We start from the raw sequence: 13,854 nt of genomic DNA, 5'->3' as shown, positions 1-13,854 counted from the left end.
CGTTGAGCAGCAGCAACACTCGGCTTACAACAGTGCTGCCTGAAAAAAAGTGCTCCGTGGACACCCAGCAGCAGCTCCGGTCACCCCACCCACTCCCTCCCTCTGTCAGTGCGCAGGGGGATCCCGATGCTGGCTCACACACAGCAGGGTCCCGTCCCCCACTGAACACTCACTGTGCATGCGGCGGCGGCAGTGCTGCACTGTGCTCGTATGGGGGAATCACTCATACGAGGTAGGTGAAAGGCCTCCGTGGCCCTGGATCCTGAAGTGGAGTTATGGAGAGGGTATGTTTGAAAGTGCCCTCTCCTCCCTGCACATCGCCTGTGTGTTCCAACCTTCTGAACCGCCCCTGGCTGTGCTACCCGCCAGTCCCCGCACAGTCTGCCCTCTCCCCATAAGAAGGGCAATCCCAGTATTTTATATATATATATATATATATATATATATATATATATATATAATAGAACATTAAAAGTATGTTCAGAATGTAAGAGTAAGAAATAATGTATTATACATCTAAATGTAGTGAGTACATTTCTACAAATAACAAATGTCCATACACAAGGATTAATTCACATACGTCTGTTCATATATTTTGAATACATTTCTATGTAAACGTTTCCTGCATATGTAGTAAATAGCTAATTAAATAGAATAACCTGTTTCATATGGAACTTAAGCGAGTAGTGAGTGGCGTCCTTACCTCAGATGACACCTGGGTGCAGGAGGGCTTGTTCTGTGCATTCCTCCAATGTGCACACCAGCAAACAAGTGGCACGGTCTCACAGACATGGGTATAACCTTGCGACATGGACCCCCATTTTCTAACTAGGGGGTGTGTGAGATTCTTGCCAATCTTGCAAGCAAGAACAACTTGGTCCAGGGGTGTATTAAGAGGAGGGGCCCTGTATGCAGTCTTCATTCTTGCCCCCCCCCCCCCCCCCCCTCTAGCAGGGATGGTGAATGGTCCACCGCCCATTTTTCCTGTGTTTTGCTACCTGTTAACTACCTAGTGCTTAGAGTCACTGTGACTGGACTCTAGAGAAGAAAGTATTGAAACAAATGTTTTCTTGACTATATCGCTAATCTTTGCTTAACATAACGATTATTGTTAAAGAACAATAGTATACTGCACAAGAAGTGACAGACATATATTGTTATCACTAACCAATGCCATGCTTTTCCATCAGGGAGATGAGTTCTGCCTCGGTCAGGTAGTCCGGAGGGCATGTCTGTTTCTCCAGCAGCTTCACCTCGTCCACACTAAACTTTTCCCCACTCTCACAAGGCTGAAAACTCTCTTCCTTTGGAATACCTTGCCAAGGCATGATTTCAGTGAACCCTGAAACCCAAGAAAACAATCAGCATCACAGACCTTTATCTTAATGTAACAGTTCGGACATACTGCAGAGATTCCCAAAGTTGGTTCTCATGGACCCCACAAAGGTCACGTTTTCCCGGAGAACAGTGTATCACCAACTGTCATATTTTAAAAATTATTCACAGGTGACATGGAAAACATGAACTGTGTGGGGTCATTAAGGATCGATTTTGGGAACCACTGATATACTGTAATGGAGTGTGCATATTACTATGAACCGTTCAATGTAAAGTCAGTAGATTTTAAGTACAAAACAATACATGACCTAGTTCCGTGTTAGAGGTTATCATGTCAGCTAGAAACAGCTAACTTTTCTCATGGTGCTTAATATACTATCAAAATACATATCTGTATTTAAATGTCAATATAAAGTAATGGTTTACTTAAAAGGATTGCTATTTTTAATATTGACCTTTCCCACCTACTTTAGAATGAACTGTACTCGTGACTATTTATGAAAGGTTCTTTTATATACAGTACAGATGTGTCCTCTTTGCTGCAGTCACACCAAACAGCCACTATTGCCAGGTCCCATTAGAAAGACAGTGTTGGGCTTTTTTGCTGAAAACGCATCTTAGACGCAGTGCAATGTGGCTAGGAGGCACCTAGAGACTACGCAACTTATTTTAATATGCAATTGTGATTCTGTGTGCGGCTGAGTCTCCAAATCTGCATATAAATTGCTATGATGCAGCGGCAGTGGCTTTTTTCAATACCAAGTTCTGTTGTGCTTCATATACAGACTCAGGGACTTATTCTAGTTCACTCTCTCTGACAAAATCTAATTCTCTCTGCACATTTTACATCTGCCCTCCTGCAGTGCACATGGTTTTGTCCATCTAAGAAGGATTTTGTCAGAAAGAGTGAACTAGAATAAGCCCCTCAGTGACACATGCACCCTAGCCTCATCACCTCATGTGTTTAAGACAAAAAAAAAAAAAAAAAAGACGGTACTTGTTTCCTAGCACATCGCCCGTCGCAGGTGATCGCATACCTTAACTTAAGGTATGCCATGGACGCGACCGACGCGATTTCAGGGCTATTTTTAGCCTTTTCCCCGACAATTAAAAAATCGTGCCCATCACGATTTTACATAGGGAACAATGTTAAATGGGCCAATGGACCCGATTTTTCATTGTATACCCACCCTTATGGGTATTTTACATTTGAAATGCCCCCCCCCCCCCATTGTTAACGCCACCCCACGATGAATGCCAACCCGAAGCGTGGCGAGCCCGCGAGGGGCGGCGGTACACGTCCTCCGTCCTTTTCATACCCCCACTATCCACATCGGCATGGATTTGATTTTATATAGTGTAGCAAGCGCAGCGAACCACCGAGCCCGAAGCGTGGCAATCGCTGAGAGCCCCGCGAGGGGACGTGTAATACCTGTGAAGTAATGCGCGTCCGCTCCCCACGCTTCGGGCTCGGTGGCTCGCCACACTATATAAAATCAACTCCACGCCAACGTGGATAGTGGGGGTATGAAAAGGTCGGAGGATGCGTACCGCTGTGCTCACAACACTTCGGGTTGGCATTCATCGTGGGGTGGCGTTAACAATGAGAGGGCGTTTGACCCATCAGGGTGGGTATACAATGAAAATTGGGGTCTGGGGTGGGTTGGCATTCATCGTGTGGTGGCGTTAACAATGGGAGGGCGTTTGACCCATCAGGGTGGGTATACAATGAAAATTGGGGTCTGGGGGGCATTTAACATTGGGCCCAATGTAAAATCGGGTCTCAGGGACCATTTTACATTGGTTCCAATGTAAAAATCGCATCGATCGCATCGCATGCGATTTGGTTGCATGCGATGCGATCAACGTGATTTTTAGGACCCAATGGATACAATTAAAATCACAGGCACCATGCTAGGAAACAAGTACCAAAAAGACACCCGTCATTGGGCCAGGCATCTTCCTCTGAATAGTGTATTGAGGGTAGATGTATGAGGACAGATCTGTATACGAGTCACACCAGCCAGGATAAAAGGCTACAGTACACCAGAATGGGATACTGGGGCCCTTTAACCATTTTACAAAATATAAGCTAAGCAGCAAGTCAACTAAATCACCTTTTATTGGCCACCAACTTTTCCTCAGTGGTACATTTCTAAAGCGACACATACATTATGTGATCCACGACAATGCCAATATTGGCAATGGTGGGGGAGCCAGCAGAGAGGGAGTTTCGGGGGGCTTAAGGAGCAAACATGAAAAAGTTATCCATTATTTAAAGCATTGTATAAAGATTGCAGAAAAATATACTTGCAAACAAATAAAAGAAAGGTCGACATACTACTGTATCCAGTATACAGAGGCTACATTTTTTATATACAGGCACAGTTTTCTACTGTAGTGTGACGTGTAGAAAGTGAAGATTTCATTGCCTAGTTCAGTGGTTTCCAAACTTTTTTGAATCACAGCACCTTACAGTAATATATATAACTTAATTGTCTGGACACACCGATAAAATTCACGCACTGTGTAAGTAACACATCGATAAATTTTCTGGACGTTACGGTCTATAAAGAGAACAAAGGAATGGGTACAACCCTATATAAGAAGGCCACAGACAGAAACTCGTTACTGTACTACACCAGTTTCCACCCAAGGCCTCTCAAAGATGGATTACCAGTATCACAGTTCCTCCGTGTGTTACGAACCAATACAGACCCTCAAAAAGCCGAATTACAACTTAAAGAGATGGCAACCAAGTTCCAAGAGAGAGGATACCCGGCAGAAGTGGTACATGCAAATCTAAGTAAAGCAAGAAAAATGAGCACAATGGGTAAGAAAGAAAGAACTACCCAATCACCACCACGAATGATCGTCACCACCACATTCGACACCAAAGCTACCACGTTCAAAAAGAACGTAATGAAACATTGGGATATTGTCTCTACAGACCCGAAATTGGGCCTCAAAGAGAAAAAACCGTTGTTCTCATACAAAAGAGGCAGAACAATTCGGGATCACCTGATGCGACCGATGCTAAACTTTGAAGGTGATAAGCAAGAGACCTGGTTAACAAAGCCCAAACTGGGATGCTTTAAATGCACGGGGTGCATCACGTGTCAGTCAATGCTCACAGGAACTTCTTTCCCACATCCCCACAAAGGACATAAAATAGACATCCAACATCGTTTGTCTTGCACGTCTGAATACGTGATATACCTATTAAAATGCCCGTGTGGGTTAACATACGTGGGTAAGACCATTTGTTCCTTTAAAGAACGAATGGCAAACCATCGCATGAGTATCCGTAATGCATTGAGTAGTGGTGACACAGATAAACCGGTTGCTCGTCATTTTTTGTTGAACAAACATCCTCTTTCCTCAATGAAAAGTATGGTCATCGACCATGTACCTAAATTATCGAGAGGAGGAGATCGGGCGAGACTTCTGTTACAAAGGGAGTCTCGCTGGATTGCCAAATTGGACACTATCAATCTCAGGGGATTGAATGAACACAACTCCTTTAAATGTTTTTTATGAACCGTAGGTCCTAATATATAATTATATGTGCGTATTAATATGACTAAATTCATATATTATTAGAGATTCTCAATCCTCGAATTTTTGATTAACTTTGATAGCTGCACTTATATAGCTTGGTTCATATATTCACCTTTATAGATGTGACATTTTTAATGTATATTTATATCTTGTATGTTTATATGTATGTATGTCTTGATTTATTGAGCGGTGTGTATATATATATATTTTTTTGATGTATAATGTTATCTGCACGGGGCAGCGTCTGGGGTGCTGGCTCCACTATTTATTCACACAGATCCAGTTATGAAAAGAATATGGCTGTGCGTTCCAGCGTAAATAACTGGACCGCAAATAGATAATATAGGCGTTGACATAACAACCAACAGATTCAGTTATGAAAGAAATATGGCTGTGCGTTCCAGCGTAAATAGCTGGACCGCAAATAGATAGTATAGGCGTTGACATAGCAACTAGAAGACGCCGGGCAACAAGGAAGTGCGTCAGCACCCTCGAGTACCCGATACGTCACTTCCGCTAGGTGCCTGAGGAGGAATAGTCAGGAAGCGGAAGTAGTGACGCCATGATGCGTTCCACAGCAGTGGAACGCACGGCGGTAATTAGCGCTGTTATAACAGTACAATGAACGCTGGGCTTGTATACATAAAGTGATGCATGCAGATATTGGCGGTGAGTAGAGTGATGTTTTTAGAATTCTGTTACAGCATGTTTATAGCGTCTTTTGCAGTTTGATTAGTATGACACAGGTGACATAGATCAATTATCACTGGGGGTATAAAAATGGTATAGTGGAGACCAGTAGTCAGATGCTGTCTGTTGCAGGAAGTGTAAGCAGAGCCATGAGTAAGGGCCTCCATAGGTCCGAAACGTCGGCATTGGCACTGATGGAGAAATAAAGAATCTTTGAATTTACAAGAAGTGGTGAGTGCTCTGGATTGCTTTTACTTGGATTTTGTACCACGGAAGTTTTTCTTTGGGAGAGTGGAGCACCCCATGACATAAATTGGATGAACTGTGAGTGCAATATAACTGGTTGTGGATATATATATATAGATAGATAGATACATACATTACATTAAGTAAAGTGTTTTAATATGTCAAATGTAGGTTTAATGGTGTGGTGAGGGACAAGATTTGCTTCTGTTTGTCCACACTGTTTATGACTGACAGCCACCAGCACTGATTTTGGCGATTACACTGGCCATAAATATTCTGAATTTTTCCTTGTGCACCCTTGCCCTTCTCCAAGGCACCCAAGGGTGCCACAGCACAGAGTTTGTGCATATTTTGTGCTACTCACAAAAGCACACCCATATGTGTGCATGTTAACTCACCGGGAGATATCACCTCCTTGCAGGTGGTCGTGAAGCCTTCCCGGCCTACACTGAAAGCGATACTTGTCTGGAGATATTTGCAGTCAGGACTTATGGTAGCAATGAAATGTCTAGTTATGTATTCATATAGCCTCCATGCGTCACCACCTTGGGAGAAAACAAACATAGTTTTATAAATAGAGCGAAAAAGATAATCTACAGTATCTCGTTGCCTGATTCAGAGAAGACAATAAGGTTAATCTCTGCATTAATGTACATTATGGCCCTTATTCAGATCTGATCGCAGTACAAATTTGTTCTCAAAATGGGCAAAACCATGTGCACTGCAGGTGGGGCTGATGTAACATGTGCAGAGAGTTAGATTTGTGTGAGTTATTTTTTTTCTATACAGAGTAGATACTGGCTGCTTTATTTTTACACTGCAATTTAGATTTCAGTTTCAACACACCCCACCCAAATGCAACTCTCACTGCACGTTACATCTGCCCCACCTGCAGTGCACATGGTTTTGCCCATTTTGAGAACAAATTTGTACTGTATCAGATTCGAATAAGGGCCTATATGCTAAATTAAACATGCATATGTGTAGTACAGACTTCTATGCATGGTGACCATATTTCGGGAAGTACAAAGTGGGACACCTGATATTTTTTAGTATATAAACATTTGTACAAAATAAAAAAATAGCTTATTCTTTTCAGTTACCAAATAACTCAAGATTAGGAGAAGCTATAAAGCCTGGGAATGTGACCCTCAGCACAACAAGAATTGGAAGTACTGTATGAAGACACAAAAGACTGCATCCTGCTTATAAGCTCCTAAGCATAGTGCAGAGTTCAAGAAAGTCAAAACTACAGGTGTTTGGAGGCTATTAATGCTTTCCAAAAATACAATTTTATGTTTAATTACATTTTACAGGAAAAGGCAATATAACATACAGATGAAAATATGAAAATGGTATTATCAGATCAACACACAAGGTTGAGAACTTCTTATAATAATCTTAAACTACAGGAAAGTAGCGGCATGAGAGATACCAAAATATTTTGAATTGGCGGAGGAAGAGAAAGGAGGGAGTGGAGGGAAGAGGAGGGGGGAGTAGGGGAGTGTTTGTAAGGGAATGGAGAGTGGGAGACTGTTGTGGCGGGTACTATTTGTGTGGGCAATCACTGTTCAAAATGGTAAATGTGCCAAAATGAGTTGTGTAAAACAGGAAGAGGGGGTGGAGGATGGGGGTAGGGGTTACGTTAGGTCAACCCAAAGATACAACTTAAGGGCTGAAAAAAAACAAAGATGAGAAAAAATGGGCAAGAACGAGGAACAAACCATTCATAAAAAAATATAGCAAAATTGATTCTTTCCAATTTAAGCTCTCCTGAGCAGGGTCCTCAATCCTCGTGTGCTTTTCTTTTCTCTGCCACCCTTATAACTCTTTCAGTGTCCTGTCCACTGATGCAACGGTCTTTATTTCCATTTACTTGTATCTAAATTGCCTTGTACTGTAATTAGCCATTCTTGTTTTTTTGCTAATTTATGTATGGTTAGGCGCTACGGAACCCTGTGGCGCCAAACAAATAAACAATAATAATAACGTAGCATTGCCAATAAAAAGCAATTAAATCTCTACATTTAATTGAAAAACTAAAAGAGATGCAAGATAACAAAGCTAAAAACCAAAATTAGGCCAAGCAATCTTTCAAAAACTATGCAGCTTGGCATCCGATACCATATAGTTAAATGTTTGTAGGACAGAAGTGCATATTTAGACATGTCTCTGGGTTCTCTAAAAACTTTATTCACATTCCAGTAGAAGGAGCTAGAGAATGTCACTCCTGGCAGGTGTCAGAACACCAATACTAAAAGCAATTCTTCCCCTGGGCAACATTTCACAAAAACATTTGTATTTTGTTTTCTCTGTGAACAAGGGATTATCACTGAGGATATAAGGAAGTGCTTTGGATAGAGAGATAAACTTCTAACCAGGAATAATTTATCAAATAAACTTTATATCTAAATAGAAAATCAAAGACATTATTTCTCCAGAGAGGTGTGGCGGGAGCTCAGTACAATTTTCTTCTGGGGTATTGTGGTTGGCTGCCGGTTCCGAACAGCTATCCATCCTCCGACAGCACAGCGACGGTGCGGAAGTGCTTATGGCTCCAGGTCCGTTGCCTGGGTTCTTACAACTTAATTTATAGGAGTGGCTGAATGGCGGAGGGAAGAGTTATCTTTTAACATTTCAGATTAATAAAAAAAAACATCATCATTATATAACCTGACGACAGGTTTGTGAATAAACTTAAAACGTTAAGATTGGATAATTTGCTTAATTGGTAAAAAGTCCAGAGAGTGCCATCATGTGCTATAATATGTGTGTCTCCTTCTGTGTACACCTCAACTGATCTACGAAGGATAGGGAGTGGCTCCCTCTATTGGCATTTTGTGTACAGTATATATTTATAGACTTTTTTATAAAAAAAAAGAAAAAAAAGGAACGCGGAAAACATCAGGAGAAAAAAAAGTGGTTTACAGAGGGCAATGCCACCTGATGGAGTGTGGGGCAACCCATCTCCTGTGTAGAAAACACAACTAAATTAGATACTTGTTTTTGTCAGTGTGACACCTTACCAAGCTCTGCCTCTGTTGCTGAACGCATGGGGGTAATCGGTGGGTGATCTCCAGCATCTGATCCTTTTCTGGGACGGTTAATACCTTCAGCAAGCAAAGCTTTAACCTGAAATAAATCAAAATAACGTAGTGTTAGAGAACTGTGATCGCAGTATCAGGACAGGAGAAAAAAATTAGGCTTGGCGTCTGTATTTGCGGTTTCTGCAAATCATTCTCACGCAAGCTTCAATTGTAATGTAAAAATAAAAATGACCTTTATTCACATGAGCATCAGCTCAATATCATCTGACTCATACATAAATCAAACAGAATACAGTCTGATACATTATGGATGTACCAAAATCTTACCAGCTTTACAACGCAATTCACCCAAATGGTGATAACAACAATAATAAAAGTATAATGCTCTACTAAATTATTACAGTATGGTGACAACCATTAACAGACTCAACGCTGCTGCAAAAACCATGTGAAGCAGCAACCAAAATGCCTTCACTCACCGTATCAGCCCAGAATGGATTGTTGGCCTGCTGCCTCAGGGTCCCCTTAAGGTCAAAGTTCTCAGGGTAGTGAGTAGTTTCTGTGCGGGGATAGCTGATATAACCCTGGGTGTATAGTCGCTCTGCAATCTGCATAGTATGCTGAGGACCCATTCCTGAAATGATATGAATGAAATTCTGATAAACAGCTGCACAGTCAACAATTCTTTCCCAAATGTACTATGTAATGGCAGATAGACTGCTCTAGACTATTAACCCCTTGAGTGCTGGGTTTTGCTAGGGTAGGCCAAACCTACCAGGGCAGGTTTGTCCTGTCCCAGCAAAACCCACCACAGGATGCAGAAAGGTTTCCCCCTCACCTCTGTACGCCGGAGCTTCCCTGCTGCCGCTGCCCCAGCCGCCAGTCACAGTCAGCAATGACGTAGGCGGCAGGCTCAGGGATGTTCGCGGCAACTCGCGAGGACTCGGGCACCTGAACTCCTGAGCGCTCCCAAGTCCTCCCCCGAGCTGTGTCAGCCATCTCCAAGCCTGTCGCCTACGTCGCTGATGCAAATAGTGAATGGCGGCTGCCAGAAGGGTAGCTCCGGCGTACAAAAGGAGGGGGGGGGGGGGTGTGCTGGAGGCACCACTGGCGCACCTACTGCAAAGTGGTATGTCTGGAAATTTTCCGGGACAGCCTGCTGCGGCAGCGCAGCTGAGCCTGGAAGATTTCCGGGCATACCACTCAAGTGGTTAAGAAAGAAAAATATGTATTAAGATTTGTTATGGTTTGGGATTCTTTTGGATTCAATTCTACTAGGTCACTTTACTACTGCTTTAGTGTTTTAGGTGTAATGGCCCCGTACTTGACCTCCCTAATTTGCGACCTCATTAATAAGCAGAAATGTGGTTTGAATCATCTGAAGTATATAACTTTTTTTTGTGCTAGAAACAAACAAAATAAACTGTGTCATTGCTGATATGCCACACATTTGTGGAACATACCCAATGCTGAACTGGCTACACGTAACATTTCCACTGTGTTTAATGCCTGGGGTCTCTGCTTAGCCTTCTCCTTCTTGCTGACAGATTCCACCTGTAGTCAAGAGATTATAAATAACCGTAATATGCAATACTCAAACAAACTAAAAAAAGTTTTTCAAAAAGTATACATTTAGCAATTGGAGCATGCGCAAAGTAGTTTAACAGCGCAGCGGTAAATAGAAACTACGTAGTAGCCCATAAAGTGGTGTATTCAATTAGTCCCTTTTTTTGCTAGGTAAAAAAACTGGAATATTTCGACCCTATAGTATTCAAAATTGTGGGTGTTTCCATCCAATTATTTGGTCATTTTTGTTGGGGGTGAAACATGACTAAAAACGGTCAAAATTGGTCGCAATTTCACACAAAAATGGGTGTACGCATGTGGTTCGGAAACTAATTTTCTGATCTGCCTGTTTTTCACCTAGGCAAAAATGCATAGGGTGAATACAAATTTCCCCTAAATACAGTGAAAAGTACAGATTATTTGCCTAGGTGAAAAATCAGCACCAATTGAATTGAATCGTATACTCGCAGCCTAGCCAACAGGTCAGTGCCGCCGCTAGCATGCAAGGGGAGGTGTACGAGAATACATATTGGGTGAATTTAAATGAAAGTTTCCTTTACACAGGCAAATTTGTAAGCGAACCTTCATGGAGTGTATAGATACGAAAAGCATAGAGTAGTTTAAACACTGCAATAGATCATATTTATATTTTAGGGAAACAAGTGGGGAATTTGCAGTGTTACCTTGGCCTCCCTGCTTGTCTTAGTGATGTTCAGGAACATCTGAGCGATTTCTCTGTCAAATATCCGCACACGATCCCAATCCAGAGTAAGAGGATGCTCTTGTCTGCGACTCACCTGCACAAGAGAGAACATATCACTTGGAGAGTATAATACTCAATATAAATAATCCCAGCAAGAAACAGGAGACAACATTTATACTTATAACATATACGCACAATGAATAGATATGTTATCAGAGAGACTAGCACTGTAATCCCAACATTGCAGTGATACTATGATCTATACCCCCCAAAAAATGATCCAGCCGACATAATTCGATTCACTTCCATTAATTACAGACCTTGACTTGAAGAACCCAGTAAGTTTCAGGTTTGAAGGATTGGATCTTATCGTGCCTTTCCACACAGAACCCCAATGTGGGGGTCTGGCAAGGGCCGAATGATATTAAGGAACTGTCCAGGTTGCCATATTTGCCTTGAAAATACTTTGTTTGAAACCTATGTAAAACAGATTCATATGAAATTATGAACAGTACTTATTAAATTCATTTTAATATTACACAAAGATGGCAGATTAATTAAAACAAACATTTTGGAGAAAAGCATGCAAGAAGTAGAAGCCATAAATCATTATTATTAATACCTGGTGAATGCACAGCCGATCCTGAGGTCCAGCTCCTGTCTGGCATCCACAGAAAGGGCCTCATTCTTGTTGGGCTCTCCCAGCCGGTTCATAGCATTCATAATATCTGTATCTGTGATGGAGCTGAACTTAGCACGGTAGACAGTACGATCCCCTCCATGTGTTCTATTCATCACTGGCTGCACTGCATCCAGCACCTAAAGTAAAGGAGGACAGAACATTAGAATTTTTGATCTCACTGTAAAATCCCTTCTTTGGAATCCATCTGGAGGCCACTGCGTATGTTCACTGTGGGACCTGCCAGGAGTGTAGGCACTAAAAGTGTTAACTGGGGAGGGGGCATTGTCAATACCCTACACCCGAAACTATCATCATGTGACGTATAGCCCACAGGTTACAATGGGCTACCGCCATCCTGATACAGTGATGGCCAATATTGGTACATTGGGCAGCATTGCATACCGCATAGAAACCTAAAAGAGATCCATTCTGCATATACGCAGGGGTACTTAATATTTACCGCAAATATTAAATGATAAATGGGCCAGTATGTCTCAGTGAGTTGGGGCCCAGACACACTGTGTCAGTGAAGTAGTGATCCCCCTGTGAAGCAGAGTGGGAGCTATCTAATTCTCTGCCATCACACTTTGTACCCGGAAAAAATAATAAAAAAAAGTAAATAAAATCAAGCTGACAGCTAGAAATTGTGCCTCAAAGGGATGGGAGAGATTAGAGTGGGCAGTGTTCAGTTAATACTTATTGCACCTACACTTCTGGCTGGTCCCGATACCCAAGGTCAGCATAAGCAGTGCAGAGGAATACAGGGTAAGGCTTCGATTTCATCTAACATTTGTTTGAGCCTCATAAAAGTGACTGGGTTTTATTGACATGGCATACATCTTTCCTCTTTCATGTTTGCATTGTAAAACATTCCTTTGTCCAACAGAAAAGGTTAAGCACGTAGTAAGTTGTTACCTCAAAGCAGATATTTTCTCCTTCCTTGTCACAGTCCAGCCACAAGACAACATAGTCACATCCACGCCCTTCCACCTGGAGAAGCACAGGATAAACGGTTACTACTACGGTCTACTGAGAGTACAAACCATGCACTAAATAGATAACACTTTGCTTACATGATTTTATTGGAGAAATTAAATGTAGTAAGGCAGTGGTGTCAAACTTATGGCCCTCAAGCTGTTGTGGAACTACACATCCCAGCATTCCATGCCACATATTTATATAATGGATTGCTAAAACTGTGTCGGGGCATGCTGGGACGTGTAGTTCCACAACAGCTGGAGAGCCATGAGTTTGACACCACTGTAGTAAGGTATTAATCATAAACGTCTTCGATGGCACCAAATCTTGCGGTTTTCTGCCCACCCTAATAATTATCTCAGTGTAGTCTGCTGGTGCAGCAATGTTTGGACATTATAGGTGAAAGCAGGCCTTTGATGTGCAGGCCTTTAATGTCTTCTCCAAGTGCTGAATTCTGGGGCATGCTTGCTGGAACCTGTAGTCCATCTGCAATAGATAATATTAGTAATGTCTGCACCCACAGCCTCGGAGTGTAGGTGATTGCCCTAGGCTTCAGCCAAGGACTGGGGCACCCTGGAGAGGGGGACCCTTTCTTTGGAGGGGGTTCCACTTCCCCAAGGATCCCCATCCTGGGCTGACTAGTTAGGGAGGGTGAATGCTTTGGCCATAGGGCCCTGGCAACTGTGTCCTCTGGGTAATAACCCCCTGCTATTCGAGCACATTGCTGGATCTAAAAATATGGGTGAACTCCTACTCCTTTTTCCTCTGTATTTTAGAACCAGGACAGTTTCCAAGATCCCAGTGCTGGTTATGCTTTCTTCCTTTTTTTTTATTTATATCGATTAACAAAATCATGCATCGTGGAGGTAGTTCAAAATCAGTAGTAGTGCTGCACATCATCAGGGCCGTAACTAGGGGGGGGGGGCTGGGGGGTCACGCGCACCGGGCGCTGGAGGGGGCGCTGTCAGGCAGTGGCGGGCTGGGCCGGGGGGCACGGTGCCATGTGCCCCCCGGGCCACTTGGTTACCTAATGTCTACGGCCG

The 13,854-nt window shown here is 42.6% G+C and overlaps 1 protein-coding gene across 1 annotated transcript in view; it reads right to left on the bottom strand.

Annotated features, from left to right (window-relative positions):
- TOP3B (DNA topoisomerase III beta) overlaps positions 1 to 13,854 on the bottom strand; it is a 41,894-nt gene that overhangs the window by 12,865 nt on the left and 15,175 nt on the right. Inside the window, exons 5-13 of the mRNA XM_083149159.1 lie at positions 12,749 to 12,823; positions 11,774 to 11,970; positions 11,472 to 11,628; positions 11,132 to 11,245; positions 10,346 to 10,436; positions 9,362 to 9,516; positions 8,862 to 8,967; positions 6,234 to 6,380; positions 1,169 to 1,342 (exon numbers count right to left, since the gene is read on the bottom strand). Of these exons, the coding sequence (XP_083005285.1) occupies positions 1,169 to 1,342; positions 6,234 to 6,380; positions 8,862 to 8,967; positions 9,362 to 9,516; positions 10,346 to 10,436; positions 11,132 to 11,245; positions 11,472 to 11,628; positions 11,774 to 11,970; positions 12,749 to 12,823 (1,216 nt within the window). The remainder of the gene's footprint in view (positions 1 to 1,168; positions 1,343 to 6,233; positions 6,381 to 8,861; positions 8,968 to 9,361; positions 9,517 to 10,345; positions 10,437 to 11,131; positions 11,246 to 11,471; positions 11,629 to 11,773; positions 11,971 to 12,748; positions 12,824 to 13,854) is intronic.

This window comes from Crinia signifera, chromosome 1 (assembly GCF_055691185.1).
Source record: "Crinia signifera chromosome 1, ASM5569118v1, whole genome shotgun sequence".
Taxonomy (NCBI): Eukaryota; Metazoa; Chordata; class Amphibia; order Anura; family Myobatrachidae; genus Crinia; species Crinia signifera.
The sequence above is the reverse complement of the archived record's forward strand: the minus strand, read 5'-3'. Positions and strand labels throughout refer to the sequence as shown.